The sequence below is a fragment of the Syzygium oleosum genome, unplaced genomic scaffold, assembly GCF_021117445.2.
Source record: "Syzygium oleosum isolate NSW1041296 unplaced genomic scaffold, Sole_v2.1 Sole_v2.07, whole genome shotgun sequence".
NCBI classification, from domain to species: Eukaryota; Viridiplantae; Streptophyta; class Magnoliopsida; order Myrtales; family Myrtaceae; genus Syzygium; species Syzygium oleosum.
In genome coordinates this window covers 5476507-5497734 of record NW_026607491.1, presented here as the reverse complement: position 1 = coordinate 5497734, position 21228 = coordinate 5476507, and the positions used below count along the sequence as shown (strand labels likewise).

At 42.1% G+C, this 21228-nt stretch overlaps 2 protein-coding genes and 1 pseudogene across 2 annotated transcripts; all 3 read left to right on the top strand.

The window, feature by feature from the left end:
- Positions 1 to 747: 747 nt before the first annotated feature.
- On the top strand, positions 748 to 5424 carry LOC115677965 (uncharacterized). Its single transcript, XM_030601222.2, has 4 exons — positions 748 to 899; positions 1217 to 1311; positions 2067 to 2344; positions 4234 to 5424. Exons 1-4 carry the CDS (start codon positions 870 to 872, stop codon positions 5043 to 5045), a joined length of 1215 nt encoding a protein of 404 aa, XP_030457082.1. The 5' UTR covers positions 748 to 869; the 3' UTR covers positions 5046 to 5424.
- On the top strand, positions 5064 to 12296 carry LOC115677698 (serine carboxypeptidase-like 34; annotated as a pseudogene).
- Positions 12297 to 14062: 1766 nt separating this feature from the next.
- Positions 14063 to 16746, top strand: LOC115677688 (serine carboxypeptidase-like 34). The gene is made up of 10 exons (XM_056313111.1): positions 14063 to 14359; positions 14536 to 14649; positions 14730 to 14825; positions 14908 to 15000; positions 15088 to 15176; positions 15281 to 15568; positions 15696 to 15832; positions 15934 to 16029; positions 16139 to 16244; positions 16452 to 16746. Exons 1-10 carry the CDS (start codon positions 14089 to 14091, stop codon positions 16599 to 16601), a joined length of 1440 nt encoding a protein of 479 aa, XP_056169086.1. The 5' UTR covers positions 14063 to 14088; the 3' UTR covers positions 16602 to 16746.
- The last annotated feature ends 4482 nt before the right edge of the window (positions 16747 to 21228 follow it).

Genomic DNA, 21228 nt, shown 5'->3' with positions numbered 1-21228 from the left:
ATTCTCTAGACGAGCTAGAGGTCAATACCGAATCATGACTCACGAGCAGTATGGGTTTCATGGGGATGTGGATGATTTTGTGCTGGTATTTTTTATTGTTTCTTCGAAACCGTTTCATCTTGATGATTATTTGGCTCTATGAAGAGCAATTTTATGCACACTTCAGACATAATGGCTAATAACGGGGAAAGCACTGCAAGAGAGTATGAAATGGAGAGTGTAGTGCGAGTAAGATGATGTGAGAACCTGGGAGCTAGAGAAATAAGATTGGTTGTAGTGTTGGTCTAGTGATGAAGTAACAAGCACATATGCGAACATGCGTATCGATTAGGTGTGACAAACAATTGAGATTTTTACGCATCGCGAGCTGTAAATAATTTTTCAATTTGGTGTATCTGCTTCAGTTTTAGTCCATACTACGTGGTCATTGAAGTAAATCCTAACTAATGACAAGAGATACACCAAATAACTGAACGTAAATCTTAGTGAATCTTCCGCAATAAGCCTTAACTGTCTCAGGGATGAATTCCACTCAGAGGCAATTCATAAATTTTTCATGAGTGACGTTAATAATCCATAGTTGTCCCGAATTTTTTACAAGCAAGAAATTCAATTACAGAAATTTTAGGTAAATGTGTAAAGACAAAAATTAAAATGTTAAGCACGTGCAAAAAGCACTTGTGACATAGCTAGTTGAATTAAAGCAGAAAAAACCAAATCAAAAAAGAAAGAAGGTTTTAGGGGTTTTAAGCTCCCTCAAAGCTCGAGAGGCACCGACACTAACACATCGCGGCGCTGCTCTTCGAGTCGAAGTGCGCAGAGGGCGAGGAGAGTGAGAACCGAGAAACGAGGAGGTTCCACCTCTTCCCATGGCGTTCTTGTTTCAGAAATTTCAAGAGGTAACTCTCCATCTCTCTCTCTGATCGACGTTTGAGTAGATTCTTCAAACGAGTCCCACACGAATTCGGGTCTTTTCAAGAATTTGTGCAAGGGATTAGCTGAAGCTGCTGTAAATTTTTTTACACCCGCGATTCATTGGGGTTCCAGCATTTTACGTGAACGGTTTAAGACGTGGGTTTGGTCGAAGCACGGCAAAGTAATGCCCATGAGGTCCATTCGTGTAGCGTTTCGCTGGCTGGCGCTTTCCTGTGGATTCTTGTTGTGCCGTTTCGAATCGGCAAGTAACTCGGTGTGCCCAATTATTGTGCCGTTGCAGGCCGTGAAAAATTTTGCGAAGAATCCCATGTTCGCGAGAGATCCGAGGCAGCTCCAATTCGAAACAGATATAAATCGCCTGTTCCTATACACCAGGTGACTCTCGTGTGATTCTGTGAAATTAGGCTTTTTTTTTTTTCATTTGTTTGCTGGAAGTTGAGGCTTATGGTAGGCTTATTGACTGTCAGCATATTTGGGCATTGCTTTTTTAGTATAATAAGCTTTGGCAGTATTCTTTGTATGTTCATAGTTTTGTTGTCTTTAGTGCAATGTTCGTGGGGTGCTTGTAAAAAATCCCTGGGGAACTGTTCATTGGGGGTCGGTTGCCGTTGAACTTGGATCACAAACGATAAAATCTTGACTGTTTGTTGAAGATGTATGTAAAGACACTTTGTATTGGGATTACAATGACACAGTACAGAAACAGTTTTTCTATTTGAGTGCTGGTGCCATTTATCATTGCACTTATATATAATTCCTTCATTTCTGGGAGATTTCTGTTGTTGCTGATTAGTCCCTCCTCTTTATTAAACAAGAAGGTTTCAAAAGGAGAATTTATTGCATTTGAGGGGAATTTCACTTTTGTTGAATTTAGTGAAACTTGTAGGCTATATATGAATTACTGGTCGTTTAAGGTTCTTAGAGTTAAATGTTTGGATGATGTCACTCTTCAATTGTAATGATTTCTTGCTGCCATTTGATTGCCCTCTATGTTTGCCATATGATTTCTTTTGCTTTCTGTATGATCTTTGAATGCAATGAAATAAATTGGTAAATCTTCCTCAATATGGATAACTGCTTGCATCCAGATGCTTGTGATTTACCAAAAAAAAAAAAAAATTCTCTTTCAGCTACAACCGTTTAGGTGGGGATGCTGAAGAGTCAGATGCAGAGGAGCTTATTCAGATGGCCAGTAAAGCTTCTGTTGCTGATCAACAAAAGCAAGTCCAAGAAAATGTCCATTCTCAACTTAAATCTTTTTGCACATTCATGGATGAGATTCTTCTTCCCGATGTTAATAAGACAAATACTGCTCCAGCAGTTGATTCTCCAGTATCAAGTAAAGCTCATCATCGTAGTGGCCTTAGTTTTGCTGTAGGTGGAAGTGGATCAACTGAGAAAAGATCTGGTGAGTTCTTTAACACAAATCTCATCCTTTTCCATGTCAAGCATTGTGTTTCCATTCGTTAAGATGGATGGCCTTGATGGACTGACCATTATAGTCATTTCTGAGCATGTTCAGTTGCCAGAACCCCAAATTGAGAAAAGGATAACCTGCAGGATCAGACATTTACAAAGTCTATTCTGTTAATCAATAGGTTTGCATTAGCCCTCAGTACTTAATTAGCTTGCACTTTGACTTTACTGATCTGCCTCATTTCAGCGAGGAGAGTTGGGCATGTTGGTAGGGGTAAGGCCTACATGATACGTGATGTGAACAACATTAGCAATCAGGTTGGCCTTCGCCCTGAAGTGGGATTGTAGTTGCTGGAATTCCAGGGGATGCATCATATGCTAATTTTGAGAACTTAAGCATTTTCAACACAGAAGTTCTCAGTTTGGTGCTTTGAATGTGCTTCAAAGGGATTTTTTATCAACTTTCTCAGTATAGGGGGAAATTTGAGATTTACTTGTTTTTGGTCAGTGCAGGTGAGGAGTTTCTAGTCAATTCACGCTTGCTGTTAGATTTAAAGTAGTCAAAGAAGTGCCAAAGTTTTATGATCCGAGTCTGCTAGATTTGGAAAAACATCCGCACAATCTTTTAGTTTGTTAAAATAGTATTAGGAAGAACATTTGCCCAAACATTTGCACGCGTATCTTTTCCCCGTAAGTATATGGATAAAACTTCTGTACTGAATAGCAGTTCGGTTAGCGACCAAAAAAAAAAAAAAGAATAGCAGTTCAGTGCTTTAGTCTCTGATGTAACAAAGACAGGAGATACAGACGGGAAGAAGTATTCAGTAATGTATTTTTGAAGACATAAGATTGGTCAAACTGCAAGATTTTTAATCATATCTGCATAGGAGGTTTTACAGTCTGGGAACGTGTTGGAGCTAGGAAGCATCATCCATTGTGTAAGCTTGAGTAAAATAATTCTATTTCCTTCTTTTGTTGCTGCATGATGTTTAGGTGCGAATGAAATATTCAGCAAATCAAGAAATGTCAAGGCTTCCTAGAAGGACTATCGCATGTTTAGTTATGTGTAGCGCTTTCTCTCTTTCTCTGTGTTCCATTTATCTTTCACATGCTCAATGTTAAGGTGCAACACAAAGTACTGGTGAATCAAGTAATGTTAAAGCTTCTTAGCAGCATTATCCATTTGTCCAGCTAGTATGGCGCTGTCTCTATTTCTCAAAAAGCCATATGGTACTTTATCTTCCAAAATACTCAAAGTATGTAACTTGTGCCACACGACAGTCACAAGATTGCAGAGAACAAGTGGAAGACATATAAATCTATGCATTTAAAGGTAGTTTCCTGCTTCCTGTAGTGAAATTTTGCTGTGCAATCTGCTATGGAACCCAGTCCTTCAAAAGTCTGGCTATTGCAGTTGGCACCAGATGCTATCCTCTTCCAGGCCTGTTCCAAGATCATTTTCTGTAGGGAATTATTATTCTCCTACTTTAGATAATGATCTTTATGAGTCGACAATAGGAGCTTATCCTTGCTTCTCAACTTCATATCTTTCAAACTGGATTTAGGAACAACAGCCATACCACAGTTGACTATGTAATAATTTGCTTGGAGGATGTACTCGGTGTTCATATATGTGGGATTGGGTTTTATTTAGATATGCAAGAATGAATGAGCGTGGATGATTCATGTCATTAAGATACGAATGAACAGTTCATTATTGTGTTGAGGCATGACTTTTGAGTTTATCTCCACCTGCCTTTTTTAACATCAGACAGAATATATCTGGGCATCTCCTCTAAGTTTTGCTTTTTTTGTTCCTCTTTCTGGAAACAGGGTGAATTATTTTGTATCTCAGTACTTATATTATTCTTTTCAGCACAGCCATAACGGAGACAAGGCCATGGAAATGCACTGAAGTCTCTCAAAGATTAAAGGATCGTATGGGCTACACCCTTGCTGTTAAACCATCTCAAATTCCACATAAGGATGCCGGCCAAGGTTTATTTATAGATGGCGAGGCTCAAGTCGGTACCGTGGTAGCCTTTTACCCTGGGGTCATATATTCCCCTGCATATTACCGGTATATTCCTGGATATCCTCGGGTTGACGCTCAGAACCCATATTTAATCACTAGGTATGATGGCACCGTGATAAATGCTCAGCCTTGGGGTGCTGGTGGCGATGCCCGAGAAGTGTGGGATGGCTCTAGTGCAATGGATATCAACCCTAATATGCAAAACAATGAAAGTGCATCTGACCGGGTTTGGAAGGTCCTTAGTAAGCCTTTGGAAGGAAGACAAGGGGGAAATAATGTCGATGTGTTGGAGCGTAGAAATCCACTTGCTTTGGCTCATTTTGCTAATCACCCTGCGAAGGGCATGGATCCAAATGTAATGATTTGTCCTTATGACTTTCCTCTGACTGAGAAGAACATGAGAGCTTATATTCCAAATATATTGTTCGGAAGGGTAGAAGAAGCTAATATGAGAAGATTTGGCAGCTTTTGGTTCAAGTGGGGAGGTTTAGGGAATAGCGGGTTAGAGATTCCTACTTTGAAGACAATAGTTCTGGTGGCTACTCGGGCACTATGTGATGAAGAAGTGCTCCTGAACTACCGTCTGAGTAATGCAAAGCGACGACCAGCATGGTATGTTTCAGTTGATGAAGAGGAAGAACGAAGAAGGTGGAGCTAGGCTGGTGATTGTTGGGACATGGACACTGCCTGGTCTCTGTACAAGAGAACTTTGTCACTGCTTAGGATTGTAATGCGAGTTCATGCTACTTTTTCATTGGATGTTTCAGGGATCATATACCTCAGCTTCAGAGCTGCAGTGGTCGACTTTTCTTTAGTTGCTGGATTCTAGCTTCTCAGGAAGGCGAGAGGTACCAGTTCCACAAGTTCTTGTCATATTTTTGGGATAGGCAGCAAAACTGTTGCTGAAATTGATGTTACTTTTGTTGTGCTTTAGAAAGATTAGGAAAATAATGCACATTGCCATATGAATAATTTATTTTCACCATTCTTTTTGGTGATACCATTGAAATTCTAACACAGGCGACTTTGAAATGTCATTCCTTTGATCCTTCCCATGGACCAAGATGTGGCGGTAAGAATTAAACTAGAAGGATTTGTTGCTTGCAAAGTCTTGTTCCTTGGATGCCTCTAGCTCTTTACAGATGACTTGCAATCTCATGTGAACTGTGGAGGTACACTGAGCATCACAAGTATGCGATGGTGCAAAAATGTCTGTTAATTTATCGATCATGATAGTGATAAATCTGTAAGAATGGTTAGTCACAGCTGAGATTGGTATTTTAGTTGACAGAGATGATGAAGGGACTTTCCCTTTTTTCTGGGTTGGTAGATGGAAAGGATTTTTCTTAGCACAGACTTAAAGCTTTAAGTCTCAACTTGTTCATTACCATGATTCCTTAGAACAGGGTGCTCATCTTGTTCAATATCCTGAACAGTTACTCCATCAGCAGCTTTTCTATGTGCATGATCGTGAAACTCCACAAACAATAACAAGTGTAGCCTTAATGATTATCACACTCCATGTACTCAAAGTGCCCTCGGCGTAATCATCCTGTCGATTTGCCATACGGACCCAAAACATCGAAAACCATCGTCCTTTTTCCTATGAACAGGAGCACGAATCCCTGCATACTCATCGTCAGCTTCAACAAGCAGCCACTATTCGCCGAAAATTTAGGTTAGGATGTAATTCCACTCATCGATGCCGTCGACCTATATATTGAGAGGAAACGCGTTCGTCCCAATCCCTCTGAAGAGATTTTATCTTTACAATGTAGTGTTGCTGGAGTATATTATTCACTCTGGCAATACGGCAATCTCTTCGGCGAGAGCAAGTTATCATGTAATGGGGCTTCTGTACATAGTATTTTAACAACCTCAACGAGGTGGGAATTTCCCACTGATGGGAATTTCCCACTCTTTTGTCGTTGTTTTTTTTCTTCTTTTATTATTATTATTATTATTATTTGAATCATTTGGGACGTTGTGACGGTTCGCATCCCCTTGGAACTTTTTGGCATTGAGTTTTTTTGCAAAAGTACAAGAGAAAAGAGTCGATTAAAATGAGTATAAAATCGCTTCTTGTAATTTTCTTATGAGATTTGTCACTTTTTCTTAAAAGAAAATACTTTGCGAATTTAAAAAATTCGCCTTTAAATGGTGAAAACGAAAAACGGAGGGATTCTTGCCTTTTTTTAGGGTTATAATTGATAAAAACAAAAATTTCAAACATGCATAGTGTGTGTGTCTGTCTGTCAGTGTGTGTTATGTCGTCAACAATTATCTAGGATTGCATACATTTTTTCATCCTCAATTTATGCTATTACTTTCAATTTTCTCTTACAATTTGTGCACTTCACTTCTTGCAATTACTTTTTTTCCCGTACCACTAGATGTCAAATAAACACATCTGTTTTCCTTGTTTATATAATGATCAAATGGTAACCTTGACCAATTAAATGCTATCATTTAATTGCGTGTCAATGAACCCAAAAGACCAAGACTAAAGATAAAAAAAAGGGCAAAAGTATACCAGAAGTGCAACAACTTGTGTACGGAGATCACTTTGGTGCCATAACTTTTTTTCGGATCACTTTGGTGCCAAGTCGGAGGAAAATAGATCACTTTAGTGACTCCGACCAAAAAGCTAACCTGGCATTTATATTTTTAAAAAAATGGTCTGACTTGTACACGTGGAAATTATGTGACTTTTTTTCGAATTTTTTAATTTTTATAAAAAAAAATAATTAAAAAAAAAAAAAAAGGTTGCAGCAGCGGCGAGGGAGCCCTCACCGCTGCTGCCGCCAACCCACTACCGCCGGGAAGGGCCGGCGGTGGTGGGCGCAGTGGTGGGCGAGGGTCGCCGGGGCTCGGCGACCCTCGCCTCACCCAAGCAAGGGCCGGATCCGGCTAGGCGAGACCTCGCCGTCGCGACCCGAGCGACGGCGAGGTCCGCCTCGCCTTTACTAGGTGAGACGAGGCCGACCTCGCCGTCGCGACCCGGGCGACGGCAAGGTCCGGCCTCGCGACGGCGAGGTCTCGTCTCGCCCGGCGAAGGCGAGCCGACCTCGCCGTCGCGACCCGGGCGACGGCGAGGTCGGCCTCGCCTTCTGGGCGAGGCGAGACCCCGCCGTCGCGACCCGGCGACGGCAAGGTCCGGCCTCGCCTTTGTTGGGCGAGGCGAGAGCTCGCCGTCGCTTGGGTTGCGACGGCGAGGTCTCGCCTCGCCGGATCTGGCCCTCGCTGGGCGAGGCGAGGATCGCCGGGCCCCGACCAGGGGCCAGCGACCCTCGCTGGGCAAGGCGAGGCGAGGATCGCCGGGCCCCGACCAGGGGCCAGTGACCCTCGTCGACCACTGCGCCCACCACCGCTGGCCCTTCCCGGCGGTGGTGGGTTGGCGGCAGCAGCGGCGAGGGCTCCCTCGCCGCTGCTGCAACCTTTTTTTTTTTTAATATAATATAATTTTTTTTTAAAAGTACACGTCAGCGGGCTAAACGGCGTCGTTTTTGGTTTTTAATGCTGACTAGACCTTTCCGGCGAGGTGTGTCAGGGCCACATCGGATTTCCGGCGAGCCACATTAGCATTGGCACTAAAATGATCGTTTTTCAAAAAAGTTGACACCAAAGTGATCCAAAAAAAAGTTATGGCACCAAAGTGATCTCCGTATACAAGTTGTAGCACTTCTGGTGTCCTTTTGCCGATAAAAAAGGAAGACAAATTTTTTTTATTTCACTTGGAAAATTAGATTAATATAAATACCCTTGTTGAATTTTATTTTATTTTTATCCAGGTTAGAAACCGGCTACTGTGAAACATCCCGCATACTCCCATGAACCAGTTGAATCCAAGTCCTTGATCTATGCGGAAGGCTTCCGACCGGGAATAGTTTGCAAACGATGAGATTTGCACGAACGATCTCCAATTTCCGAATCGAAACTTCCATATGCCTCAACTGAGTGTCCGAGTTCAGGAGTTAGCATTTTATAACTCGTTTGCATTCCGTGAAAAGCTTCGCATGTCTGTTTCGTAGGTTCTAGGGTAGCATTTCACAGGTTATAGGGTAAGTTTCAGGATTTAATAATTTTTTTTATTTCATTTTAGTTAAACAAAATGAAAATGAACTCAACAATACTAAACAAGCTTGTCATTTACCAAAGAGAATACAAAAGACTGATTTTCCTAGTATTACGATTCAAATAAATACAATTAAACTGAAAAATCATTGTGTAAATTAATACTAGGAGTAAGCGGTTCTATGTTTCGCACAGGTTTCACTTAGTGGAACCTGCCCATGAGAATAAATTCATCATTTTTTGGAACTTGGAACTTACTCTATTACAGGTTCCAGGGTCGGTTTCAAGTTTTACCTAGGTTCCACCTATATTGTTAATTGAATAATTGCAGTGAATTATTACCTTTAATGACTACCACTTGCTGTTATGATCCACTGACCATAACTTATATTTAGACACACAAAGAATATGAAATATTAACAAGTCATAAAATGAAAACTCAAATTAATGATTCTAGATTATACACTCATCATCTAACGCCATGAAACACCGCAGGATCACGTGAAGACATAGACCAAGAAAAAACATAAAAACCTTATTTAGGTTTCAGGTTCTAGGTTCCGCCTACTTAGAACCTGGAACCTACCCGTCGAAATAGGTTCCCCAATTTTTAGAATGTAGAACCTACCCTGCATACCTTGGAACTTGAAACCTGCAGATTCTTACAGGTCAGGTTATCAGGTTTCAGGGTAAAACCTGGAACCATACTAACCCCTAATAAGAACCATGTTATGCACATTTCATTCAGCAAATTTCGAAGCACGCACAAAAGAACTTTAGGAAATGGCCCTCTCAGCCATAGCTCTGTGCCTTTGCCTCTGCCTCCTCTTCGTCGTGGGAACGAATTGGCCCCGAGATTGGGGCGCGGCAAGAGGCCGATTGCATCACTGCCCTCCCCGCCCAACCCCCGGTGAGCTTCCGCAGCTACTCCGGCTATATCTCAGTGGACGAGGGCCCCAGGAAGGCTCTCTTCTACTGGTTCTTCGAGGCGACCCTCGAGCCAACCCGCTAAGAAGCCTCTCCTCTTGTGGCTCAACGGAGGTACTATTGCAAAGAATTTCGTCACAGAGTTAATACTCTTACATTAATGTGTCACATATATCCTATAGTAATTATTTTTTTACTTATGTTCATTAAATCTCCACACTTATATTTACATACTATATTTGCAGGCCCGGGATGCACCTCAGTCGGGTTCGGCGAGGCCCAAGAACTTGGCCCGTTTCTCGTGAAAGATGGGCCCGACGGCCCGACCCTAAGATTCAATAACTATACTTGGAACAAAGGCATGTTGGATATTTCCTTTCTTTCTTTTCTCAGCTTAATTAGAACGAAAAGAAGTATATTTATTTGGCATTCTAAATTAAATCAATCGGGCATCTCGAATGTCCTAGTTATAACATCATATATCATATCGTAAATAAAGTCCTGCTTTTTTTTCCCTTAATAATCGCAGCTGCGAATCTGTTATTCCTCAAATCGCCGGTCGGTGTCGGATTTTTTTTACTCGAACGCTACCGTGGAACACGGCAACAACAATACAAGTTTGCAAAAATTAAATTGATCAGCAGATCCTTAAAGATAACCTCATTTACTAAAATGAAATTCTTCATTTGCAATTATTGACAGCAAGAGATGCCCACACATTTCTATTGAATTGGTTCAAAAGGTTTCCGCAGTACAGATCAAGCGAGTTCTATATGGCAGGAGAACGCTATGCAGGTTACTAATTATCGACCCTAATTTTACAATTAATTTTACAAGTTTTTCAATTATCAATTTTTATTTTTTATTTTTTAGAGAACTTATATTTAATCTATTAATTAATTTGCTAATTATATTCCTCCTGTTCAGGGCACTATGTACCACAACTTGCTGAGGTTATTTACGACGAGAACCAAAAATCAATTGAAGACACTTTCATAAACCTTCGAGGCGTCATCGTGCGTACCAAATTCGTCACTAAACTCAAATCTTATTTGATGATTTCTCGCGTTATATCCACTGATACAAATGGAAAAAAAAGTTACTTACGAAAACTATACAAACGTGCAGATGGGAAATCCGTACATGGATTTCGAGACGGATTTCACGGGGATGGTCGATTACGCTTGGGACACACCCTGATTTCGGATAATGCCTACAGTTCAATCAAGGCCAAATGCGACTTTAGTCACGTAAATCAGACTAAAGATTGTATTAGTGTATTCGACGAGTACAGCAAATTGTACAAGATGATCGATATGTACAGTTTGTACTCCTCGACTTGTCCGCTTGGCCGACCCTTCGCCACCAACCGTCTCTTAAACACGCGAGCCGAAGCGGACGCGCCTGATTATCATCTGGTAGTCGCCCTTTTCTTCCTTAATTTTTTGTCCCTGCACTTTTTCTTAATTTAACTTTTCTATTTTCCGTGGCAATTAACCTAATTTAATGACTAATCTCTCCTGATCCGACAACAACTCGTACGTACGATGCCAGCAGGCTACAATCCATACCTAATGAACCATGCCACGACTTACTTTAACCTTCCCGACGTGCAACACACATTGCACGCGAACGTCACCCGGATCCCTCGACCGTGGAGTCTTTGCAGGTGATTAAATTATAATTTCTTGATTTTCTTGAATATGAGGCTAATTATAAATATATTAATCTTTGCTAATTTCGTCCTCTAAACATTAATTAAGCATGGAGGTGAGCAATTCTTGGAAGGACGCGCCTTTTTCGGTCCTCCCAGTGCCGAAGAAACTCATCGGTGGGGGTATTCGCTTGTGGGTCTTCAGGTACTATCGATTAAATTAACTAATTAAATTAGCATCATTAATTAAATTCGATTCACGTGTTACGGTGGCAATTTTGGGTTTTTTTCTTTGTTTAACTAATCCTTTTGCGATTCGGTGGTGACACGGACGGGAGGATCCCCGTGACGTCGACTCGGTACACGCTGAACAAGCTCGGCCTTGACGTCACGGAGAACCGGAGACCGTGGTACAAGGGCAGAGAGGTAATTTCCCTAATCAGCCTCTAATTATGATAATCTAATCTGCTGGACCCTTTTAATTTTTAATGACGTCATAAATGCAGACGAAATTCAATGTGAAGGTGGCCCTATACAATAAAATCGACATTGGAATTTAATAAAGTTTATTTGAGCTCGTGAGCAATTTATATTTGGGAAAATGACACAAATAGTCCCTGAACTTTGACCCAATGTGCAATTTGGTCCCTGAACTTTTAATTTGTTCAATGTAGTCCCTGAACTTTAACCTAATGTTCAATTTGGTCCCTGAACTTTTGATTTGTTCAATGTTATCCCTGAACTTTTAATATGTGTTCAATTTAGTCCTTGAACTATTTGAAAATGTTCAATATAGTCCTTCCATTAATTCAAGTGCAGGGACTATATTGAACATTTTTATATAGTTCAGGGACTAAATTGAACACATATAAAAAGTTCATGGACCACATTGAACAAATCAAAAGTTCAGGGACCAAATTGAACATTATGTTAAAGTTCAGGGACTACATTGAACAAATTAAAAGTTCAGGGACCAAATTACACATTAAGTTAAAGTTCAGGGACTATTTGTGTCATTATCCCTTTATATTTTGTGTGTATTCTTTTTATTTATTTATTTTTTTGGGGTGGCTGAAAATTAGATTTTTTTGTGTGTGGTTCTGGGTCGGAGGTTGGACCATGACGTACGAGGGGTTGACTTTCGTGACGGTGAGAGGAGCGGGGCATCAAGTTCCCACTTTTGCCCCTAAGCGTTCCCTTCAGATCATCCGCCACTTCTTGGCCAACTCCAATCTCCCCTCCACGCCCTTTTGATTCGACTTTTTGAGCTTTGTGTGCTGAAGACAATGTCATTGGTCCATGTTTGTTTTCAAGAGTTCGATTCCTCCATTTTAAAGATTATAATTAGAAAAAATTAGCCATGCGACGGATTTGAGGTTTGGGATTTGGGACGTGACGAGGGTCGACTCCTTGAAATAAACAAAAAAAAAAAGCGAGATTTTTCTTCATTTTGCGCTTCAATGTCGTGATGTTACTTGCGTGCTCGTATGCGATTGAGTTCTTACTTCTTGGCCAACGATCATTAATTCCATCGATTGGTGCTTTGATCCAACTTTCAAATCCTCGACTCATGCTAGCGAAACGTGCAAAACAGTAAGTAGATGACATGCAAAATTTTGAGCGAAGATATTTTATAAATTTAGAGCTCTAAATAGTTGAGAAAGGGGGTGCATACTCGAATTGATGGTAAATTCAAATCGGGTCATTATGTTCTTGCCAATGTCTTTTCATGCTAATCCAAATATCATCGGGCATGGTCTTCTCTCTTCTTTCCTCCTTATTTGGGCTCCCGATGGGAAGCACAATGTAATGAAGTTGAAAGTAGGAGATGGTACTAAATCTTCTTATTAAAAAGAGTATGCTAAATGTAATAAAGTTGGAATATAAATTTCATACGATAAATAAACATATAAATAAATGGATCATATTCAACACTTAATAAGAGCCTGGCACGTCATTAAAAAATATCTCGCCATGCATGCATGGTTGAATAGAGTTCCGGACATAGCCCAAAATGAGCACCCTTGTATCTCTCTCAATATGACTCAATGGAGCGCCCATGTCTCTCTCTCTCAATCTAATTCAATGTGCCACTGCATTGCTCTTTGGATTGGCTTAAGACCCTAGCCCCAAATTCCCTAAATCGATTGAATTGAGCGCCTTGTATCTCTCCGTTTCTCTCTTTCCGTGATTGAATCAAGCCCCCCAAAGTGAAGACCTAATTCCCCATGGACGACGTCGTTTTGGTGAAGGGAGGGCACGGCGTCATTGGGATTTTGACGTGGCAGTCGCCGTTCACCATATCATCCTCCGTTCGTCACATCAGATGCCGGTTTGCAAATTTGGACGAAAGCTCTGATGATGGCCAAATTCGTCTCTCGAACAAAAGCTCGGGCCTCTTCACGAGACACTCGAACATTATGGCTAAATTTGTTCTCGAAACGAAAGTTCGACGCCCTTTCTTTCTTTCTTTCTTTCTTTCTTTTGAGAAAGATCCCAATTTCTTTTTCGAGAGCACATGCAGCTCATCGTTCATTAATGGAATGATTAGATAAGATAACACACATGTGCAGATCATCCTTAAACGAGCATAAGCTATGCACCGGCAACAATGTGGGTTGATGAACACACCAAAGTCTGTCGAAGATTTCGATTAAAACCATTGACTCGACCGAGATCTTTTCCATTTTCCAAACTGCATTGATTGAGAGGATGCTTCCCGGACGCCCTCAAAGAAGAAAGGACCCACCACCAATTTCTTTGACTTCCATTTCGCAAGATAGCAGCAAACTTTCAACCATAAAAAGACGTTTGATTCCGTTCCCCAAATGGCAAAATTCACTTTCAAGGGCATCGAGATCCCGTCGTGCGTGCTTCCATGATCAAAATCATAGTAATTCTCGAACGAGTCGATCATGTACACTCAATCGATTTGCGAAGCGATGTATAACTTTCGAAGACTGCATATTCGGGTATAAATAGGACATGATGAGAACCATGTCATGCGCGTCTCATTCAGCAAATCTCGAAACGCAAGCTTTGGAAAATGGCCCTCTCACACGTAGTTTTGTTGTGCCTTTGTCTCTGCCTCTCGGCCTCTGCCTCCTCTTCCCCGTTGGAACGAAATGACCCCGAGATCATGGCGCGGCAAGAGGCCGACCGTGTCACCGCCCTCCCCACCCAGCCCCCCGCGAGCTTCCGCCACTACTCCGGCTACATCTCGGTGGACGATTTCCTCGGGAAGGCTCTCTTCTACTGGTTCTTCGAGGCGACGAGCCAACCCGCTGCGAAACCTCTCCTCTTGTGGCTCAATGGAGGTACTGTTGCAAAGAATTCCATTACAGAACTAACTTTTACGTGAATGTGCCGCTTGAAAACCAAAAATGTCGGGCCAAAAATTATCTTTATATCCGATTTGACGGGATTAGCGAGCTGATTATTTTTACTTATTTTCATTAATCTCCAACATTTATATTGCGTCCTATGTTTGCAGGCCCAGGATGCAGCTCGGTCGGGTACGGCGAGGCCCAAGAACTCGGCCCGTTTCTCGTGAAAGAAGGGCCCGGCGGCCCGACCCTAAGATTCAACAACTATACTTGGAACAAAGGCATGTCAATTGTCCTAATTACGACATCATATATTTCGTCGTACCGCGAAATAACACCTCGTCTTTGTTCTTTTCCTTACTAATCGCAGCCACGAATCTGTTGTTCCTCGACTCGCCGGTCGGTGTCGGGTTTTCTTACTCCAACGCCACCGTGGAATACGGCGACAACAGTACAGGTTCGTAAAAACTAAATCGATTAGTAGATTCTTAAAGATAACCTCATTTTACTGAAGTGAAATTCTATGGGATTGTTAACAGCAAGAGATGCCCACACATTTCTACTGAATTGGTTCAAAAGGTTCCCGCAGTACAGATCAAGCGAGTTCTATATGGCAGGAGAGAGCTATGCAGGTTGGTAATTATCAATTTCTTTTATTATTCTAGAGAACTTATATTTAATCTATTAGTTAATATGGTAATTATATTCCTCCTTTTCAGGGCACTATGTACCACAACTTGCTGAGGTTATTTACGATGAGAACCAAAAATCAATTGAAGACACTTTCATAAACCTTAAAGGCGTCATCGTGCGTACCCAATCTCCACTAGACTCGATCTTGTTCGAAGGTTTTCCGTGTTATATCCACTGATACAATTGAATAAATTACTTGCAAAATTTCTGAATATGCAGGTGGGAAACCCGTCTATGGATGACGAGAAGGATATGAAGGGGAGGATCGATTATGCGTGGGGACACGCCCTGATTTCGGACGATCTCTATATTTCAATCAAGGCCAAATGCGACTTCAGTAACGAAAATGTGACCAATGATTGTTTTAATGCATTACTCGAGTATTACAAATTGTACAAGATAATCAACATGTACAGTTTGTACTCCCCGACTTGTCCGCCCGATCGACCCTTCGCAAATCATCTCTTAAACACGCGAGCCAAAGTGGGCACACGTAATTATCATTTGGTAGGTGCCCTTTTCTTCCTTTAATGTCATATGTCCCTTCTCTTTCTTTCTTTTTTTTTCAATCTAACTTTTCTATTTCCCGCGATGATTAGCTTAATCTAACGACTAAACTCTCTTGATCCGACAGCTACTCTTACGTGTGATACTAGCGGGCTACGATCCATGCCTGGCAAACCACGCCACGGCTTACTTTAACCTTCCCGACGTGCAGCGCGCCTTGCACGCAAACGTCACCCTAATCCCTCGACCGTGGAGCCTCTGCAGGTGATCAAATTATAATTTCTTGATTTTTCTTGAACATGAGGCTAATTGTAAAGATATTGATCGATCTTTGCTAATTTTGGGGTCAAATATTAATAATTCAGCTGGGATGTGAACCTTTCTTGGAATGACACGCCCTCTTCAGTCCTTCCGGTACTGAAGAAACTCATCGGTGGGGGTATCCGCTTATGGGTCTTCAGGTAAGTCGATCGATTCAATTCACATTCATTAATTGAATTGGCAATTTTTGGTTTTCCCTCCTTTTTTTTTTGCCTCTCTGTTTCGATTAATCCTTTTCGCGTGTTTCAGCGGAGACACGGACGGGAGTGTCCCGGTGACGTCGACTCGGTACGCGCTGAACAAGCTCGGCCTCAACATCACGGAGAATTGGAGGGCGTGGTACAAGGGCAGGGAGGTAATTTCCTCGATCGGTCTTGTGAGCAATTTATATTTTTTAATCGCGTTAAAAATGCGGAGGAAATTCAATGTGATGGTGGCCCAATTTATTTGAGCTCGTGAGCAATTTATATTTCGTGCGTGTTCTCCTTATTTATTTTATTTAATTTAATTTTTTTTTTATTGGGTGTGGCTGAAAATTAGATTTTTTTGTGTGTGGCTCTAGGTTGGAGGTTGGACGATGACGTACGAGGGGTTGACTTTCGTGACGGTGAGGGGAGCAGGGCATCAAGTTCCCACTTTTGCCCCTAAGCGTTCTCTTCAGATCATCCGCCACTTCCTAGCCAACTCCAAGCTCCCATCCATGCCCTTTTGATTTCGACTTCTGTTTTTTTTTTTTTTGAACTTTGTGTGCCGTGTGTGCTGAAGGAGACAATGCGTCAGTGATTTGTGGCTGTTCACGACGCTTATGATATAAATAAAAATCCCTTCTTATCTCGTCTATTCGAACAAGAAGAAAATATGTATGAGCTCGATTCATCTAGTTGGTGCTTCTAGAAAATTAGCTTCGCGACGGACGAGAGATTGGGGGGCTCGGGACGCGATCGGGATCGAATTTCGAAATAGGGAGGGATTAAGGGCAATGGTTTTCTTTATTCCGCGCTCCGATGTCGTGATGTTACTCATCCGAGTGCGATCTATTTAGTTCTCAGCCGGTGATCGTCGATTTCGTCGTCTTCTCCTTTAAATCCGGCTTTCGAATAGTCGACTAACTCTAGCGGAACCTGCGAATAGTATGTCGATGATGTATGTAATTTTAAGGGATGATTTTTATGAATTTAGAACTCTAAATAGTCGAGAAAGGGGCTCGTACTCGAACTGATTTTAAAATTCCAATGTCTTTTGGTGCTAATGCAAATAAAATGGCGCATGATCTTCTTCTATTCTCGCCTCGTTATTTGGGCTCCTAATGGGAAATACAAATTAATAAAATTGAAAATAGGAGGAGATGGTACTTGTTCTGCATGTTGCAAAGAATAATACTACATGTAATAATAAATAGACATATAAAATAGATTGGTCATATTCAACACTTAATAAGAGTCCGTCATGTCATTCAAAATTATCAATTTTTCCAATAACTTTAATATATCAGCTATTTAAACTTAATCTTAATACACTTAACATTGTTTCGTTCCTTTACAAAAGGCTCAACGTGCTTCACTTCTAAAGGATGGCTTGTTCAATTTGATTCAATTGAGCACCCTTGTCGCTCTCTCAATCCGATTCAATGCACTGCCGCATTGCTCTCTCCGACCGGATCGGCTCAAGAACCCTAGCTCCAAATCCTCTAAATTGGTCGAATCAAGCGCCTTGTATATGTCCGTCTCTCGCTCGCTCTCTCAATCTGATTGAATCAAGCTCTCGAAATCGAAGACCTAATTCTCCATGGCCAACATCGTTTTGACGAAGATAGGACGCGAAGTCGTTTTGTTCGGGAGTTTGCGCCACATCACACAATGTGGCAGTCGCCGTGCGGCGACTCTAACAATGAATAAATCTATCTCTTGGATAAAAATCGGGGCTCGAATGGCCAAATTTTTCATTACAATGAATAAACATATAAATAGGTGAGTCATATTCAACACTGAATAAGAATCTGTCACATCATGTAAAAATATCTTGTCATGCGTGCACCGTAGAACGGAGCTATGGACATTGCCCAAATTGAGGGCCCTCGTATCTTTCTCAATATGACTTGATCAGAGTGCTCCTAAAGTGAAGACCTAATTCTCCATGGACGACATCGTTTTATTTGAGAGTTTTGGCCACGTTAGCTGACATGGCAATCGCCGTTCATCGCATCATCCTCCGTTCGTCGCATCGGAATGCCAGTTTGCAAATTTTGGACGACAACTCTAATGGTGGCCAAATTTGTCTCTGGAATAAAAGCCTGGACCTCTTTTGCGAGACACTCGAAAATTATGGCTAAATTTGTCCTTGAAACGAACGTTCGATGCCCTTTCATTTTTGAGAAAGATCTCAATTTCTTTTTCGATAGACAGATTTTGGCGGAAAACACCGCACATGCAGCTGCACCATTCATTAATGGAAGGATTACATAAGATAACACACACGCGCATGCAGATCATCCTTAAACGAGCATAAGCTATGTGCTGGCAACAATGTGATTTGGTGTACATACCAAAGTCTGTCGAAGATTTCGATTAAAACCATCGACTCCAACTGCGGATCTTTTCCATTTTCCAAACTGCATTTGACGAAGAGGATGCTTCCTTTGAGTTTGAGGGACTTCCTCAAAGAAGATAGCGGCAAATTTTCAACCCCAAAAAGATATTCTATTCCGTTCGCCAAACGGCAAAATTCACTTTCAAGGGTATCAAGATCTCGTCGTGCATGCAATCCGTAATCAAAATCATAGTAATTTTCGAACCAGTCGATCACGTCCGTACACCGGAGACAGATGCAAGCACTGATCCGAGGAGCTCTCTGAGTCTCCTCTTTTTCTCTCTCGCTTGAAGAGCTCCCCTCTACCCCAAGGGGTAGTTATACCTTTCCCTTTACCCATCACCAAACCCTAATTTCTGTTACCGCACCACCTTCGCTGATCATTCCTCTCCTCTTGGCTGCAATGGATTGGAATTTTTTATCTGTCTCCAAAGATTTCGCTTTCATCAGGAAGCTCAGAAGCTCCCCAACCTTGGCAATGGCTGAGTTATGATTCGTCTGGACCGTCATCTGGGAAGATCGCCTGGTGGGTCATGGCTTCATCGCTCCATAAGATCCGTTAATCCGGCTCTGTTATTCTGTCCGGTTTCTTTTTCTCTCGCTTGAAGAGGTTCCCATCCACCCCCATGTGCTGCTCACTCCTGTCCTATTGGCTGCAATGGATTGGTCTATGCTTTGGACTTTGCCTCCTCGCTCTGGGTATGCTTTCCTCGGCTCTCACGATGGAAAGGTCGTCGTTTAGCATGTTGGATTCTGAGCTGGGATAGTACTTTGGGTGTCTCAATGCTGTTTTTTTTCTTACTGAAAAAAGGAGTTGGTAGTTGTCTAAGGTGCTGGAGATAACCCAGGAGGAAGTATGCCTAGTAACTGCTCGATAAAATTACTGAATGAGAGAAAAAGCTTATGGATGACTTTCACCTATTCTGCGATGGTTTTTAACTACTAAACGGGGAGATGTTTGCTACAAATAAGCCTAGTAGTCTTGATTGGGTATGCGAGTTTTTTTCTGGGTAACATATTTCTGAAGCTCCCTCTTCACTCGGCATCGGGGTGTGCTTCGGCGTAGGAGCTCTATTTTGCCTTTGGCCCGCACGGCTCAGAGCTATCCTTTATTTGGAACTACAATGGAGGAGGATGAAGTTTCAGAGGCTCGCTTAGCTGCACTATGTAGTAAACTGGGTACTTTATGGTCAGAAAGCGACTTAGCAGTAATCGATGGAGCGGTTTCAAATGAGAGACTACAAGAATGCCGGTTGACTCTGCTCGGCCAACTGTTCTCAAATCCGACCATTAACTTCCAAGCTTTCCAAAGCACTATGAAGAAAGCGTGGAGAGTTGACTCGGTGAATATTACTCAGGAAGACCAAAGGACTTTTGCTTTCGCTTTCAAAACGGAGCTTGAGTTGAAAAGGGTCTTAGAGACTGGACCTTGGTCTTTCTCTAACAACCTAGTGGTGCTCAAAACGTATATACCGGATGTCCCACTCCCAAACTATGAATTCACACACTGTGATTTTTGGGTCCAAGTGCACGGTTTGCCTTTGAATTGGATCTCGGAGGAATCCATCAGGAGAATCACAGCAGCTGCTGGATGTGTTTCTGATGTTAGGACTGACCCAAAGGCTTCACCAAACTTCTCAAATGGTAAGGCCAAAGTAAAAATCGACTTAACGGCCCCTTTGAAGCCCGGAACAATAGCTAGCCAAGGAGGGAGGAAATTGTGGGTGGACTTCCGATACGAGAGGTTACCACATTTCTGCTATGCTTGTGGTCGTATAGGGCACTATGCTAAGTTCTGCGAAGTCAAGCATTACGACGAGAACATGCTTGAAACTGACGAACCCGGATGCTTTGGACTTTGGCTTCGTGCTGAATCGAGAGAGTGGAGCCCCCTTTGGAAATCTTTTCAGGCTAGGCCTAGGAATGTAGATATGGATGATGACATCGTCCCTGAAACTCCATCCCCTTCACTTCAGATGGTGGCTTTTGAATCGAGAGGCAAGAGACCACTAATTCCAAGTGGTGAGAAGGCGACGGAGAAGCCGGGGATGTCCTCTGTTTTTAATCCGGAAGAAAGAGGAGCAAGTGTTAGTGGCTCCAGAGAAGGTCTCCAGCAACAGTTATTGCTGATCAAAGCTCCAGTCTCTACCCTAGGGACAGAAGGGAGCTCTCTTGGTTATCAAAAGACAAGGAGTAAGGGAAAGAGATCAGTAAGCAGCAAGACCCAGAGAAGGTATAGCCCTTACTCTCCCCAGAAGGTAATCGCTCCCGTCTTGGACGAAACCCAACTTTTAGATACCCCTATCCAAGTTCTGGTTGATTCTCAAGTACGGGCTTTGGTGGCTAGCCCTAATAAGCCACCGGGTGTCCCATGAATATCTTAAGTTGGAATTGTCAGGGGTTGGGCAATCCCCTGACAAACCGGGAACTGCGTGTCTTAGTGGCACGTGAGAGGCCCAGCATCATTTTTTTGATGGAAACAAAAAACAAAGAAGAAATTATCTTGAGGCTGAAGAGACAGCTTTGTTTCCAGTTTAGTGTAGTGGTAAACCCAACGGGTATCGCAGGGGGGTTAGCGGTATTATGGACTGATCTGGTCTCGTTAAAGGTGGTAAGTGCCTCGTCGGAGCTGATTGACCTAATTTGCTTGGAAATAGGAAGCCAACACCATATGAGAGTCACTTTTGTTCACGCTACAACAGTATACCAAGAAAGGCTCCAACTCTGGGGGAAATTACAGCTAGTTGGCCAAG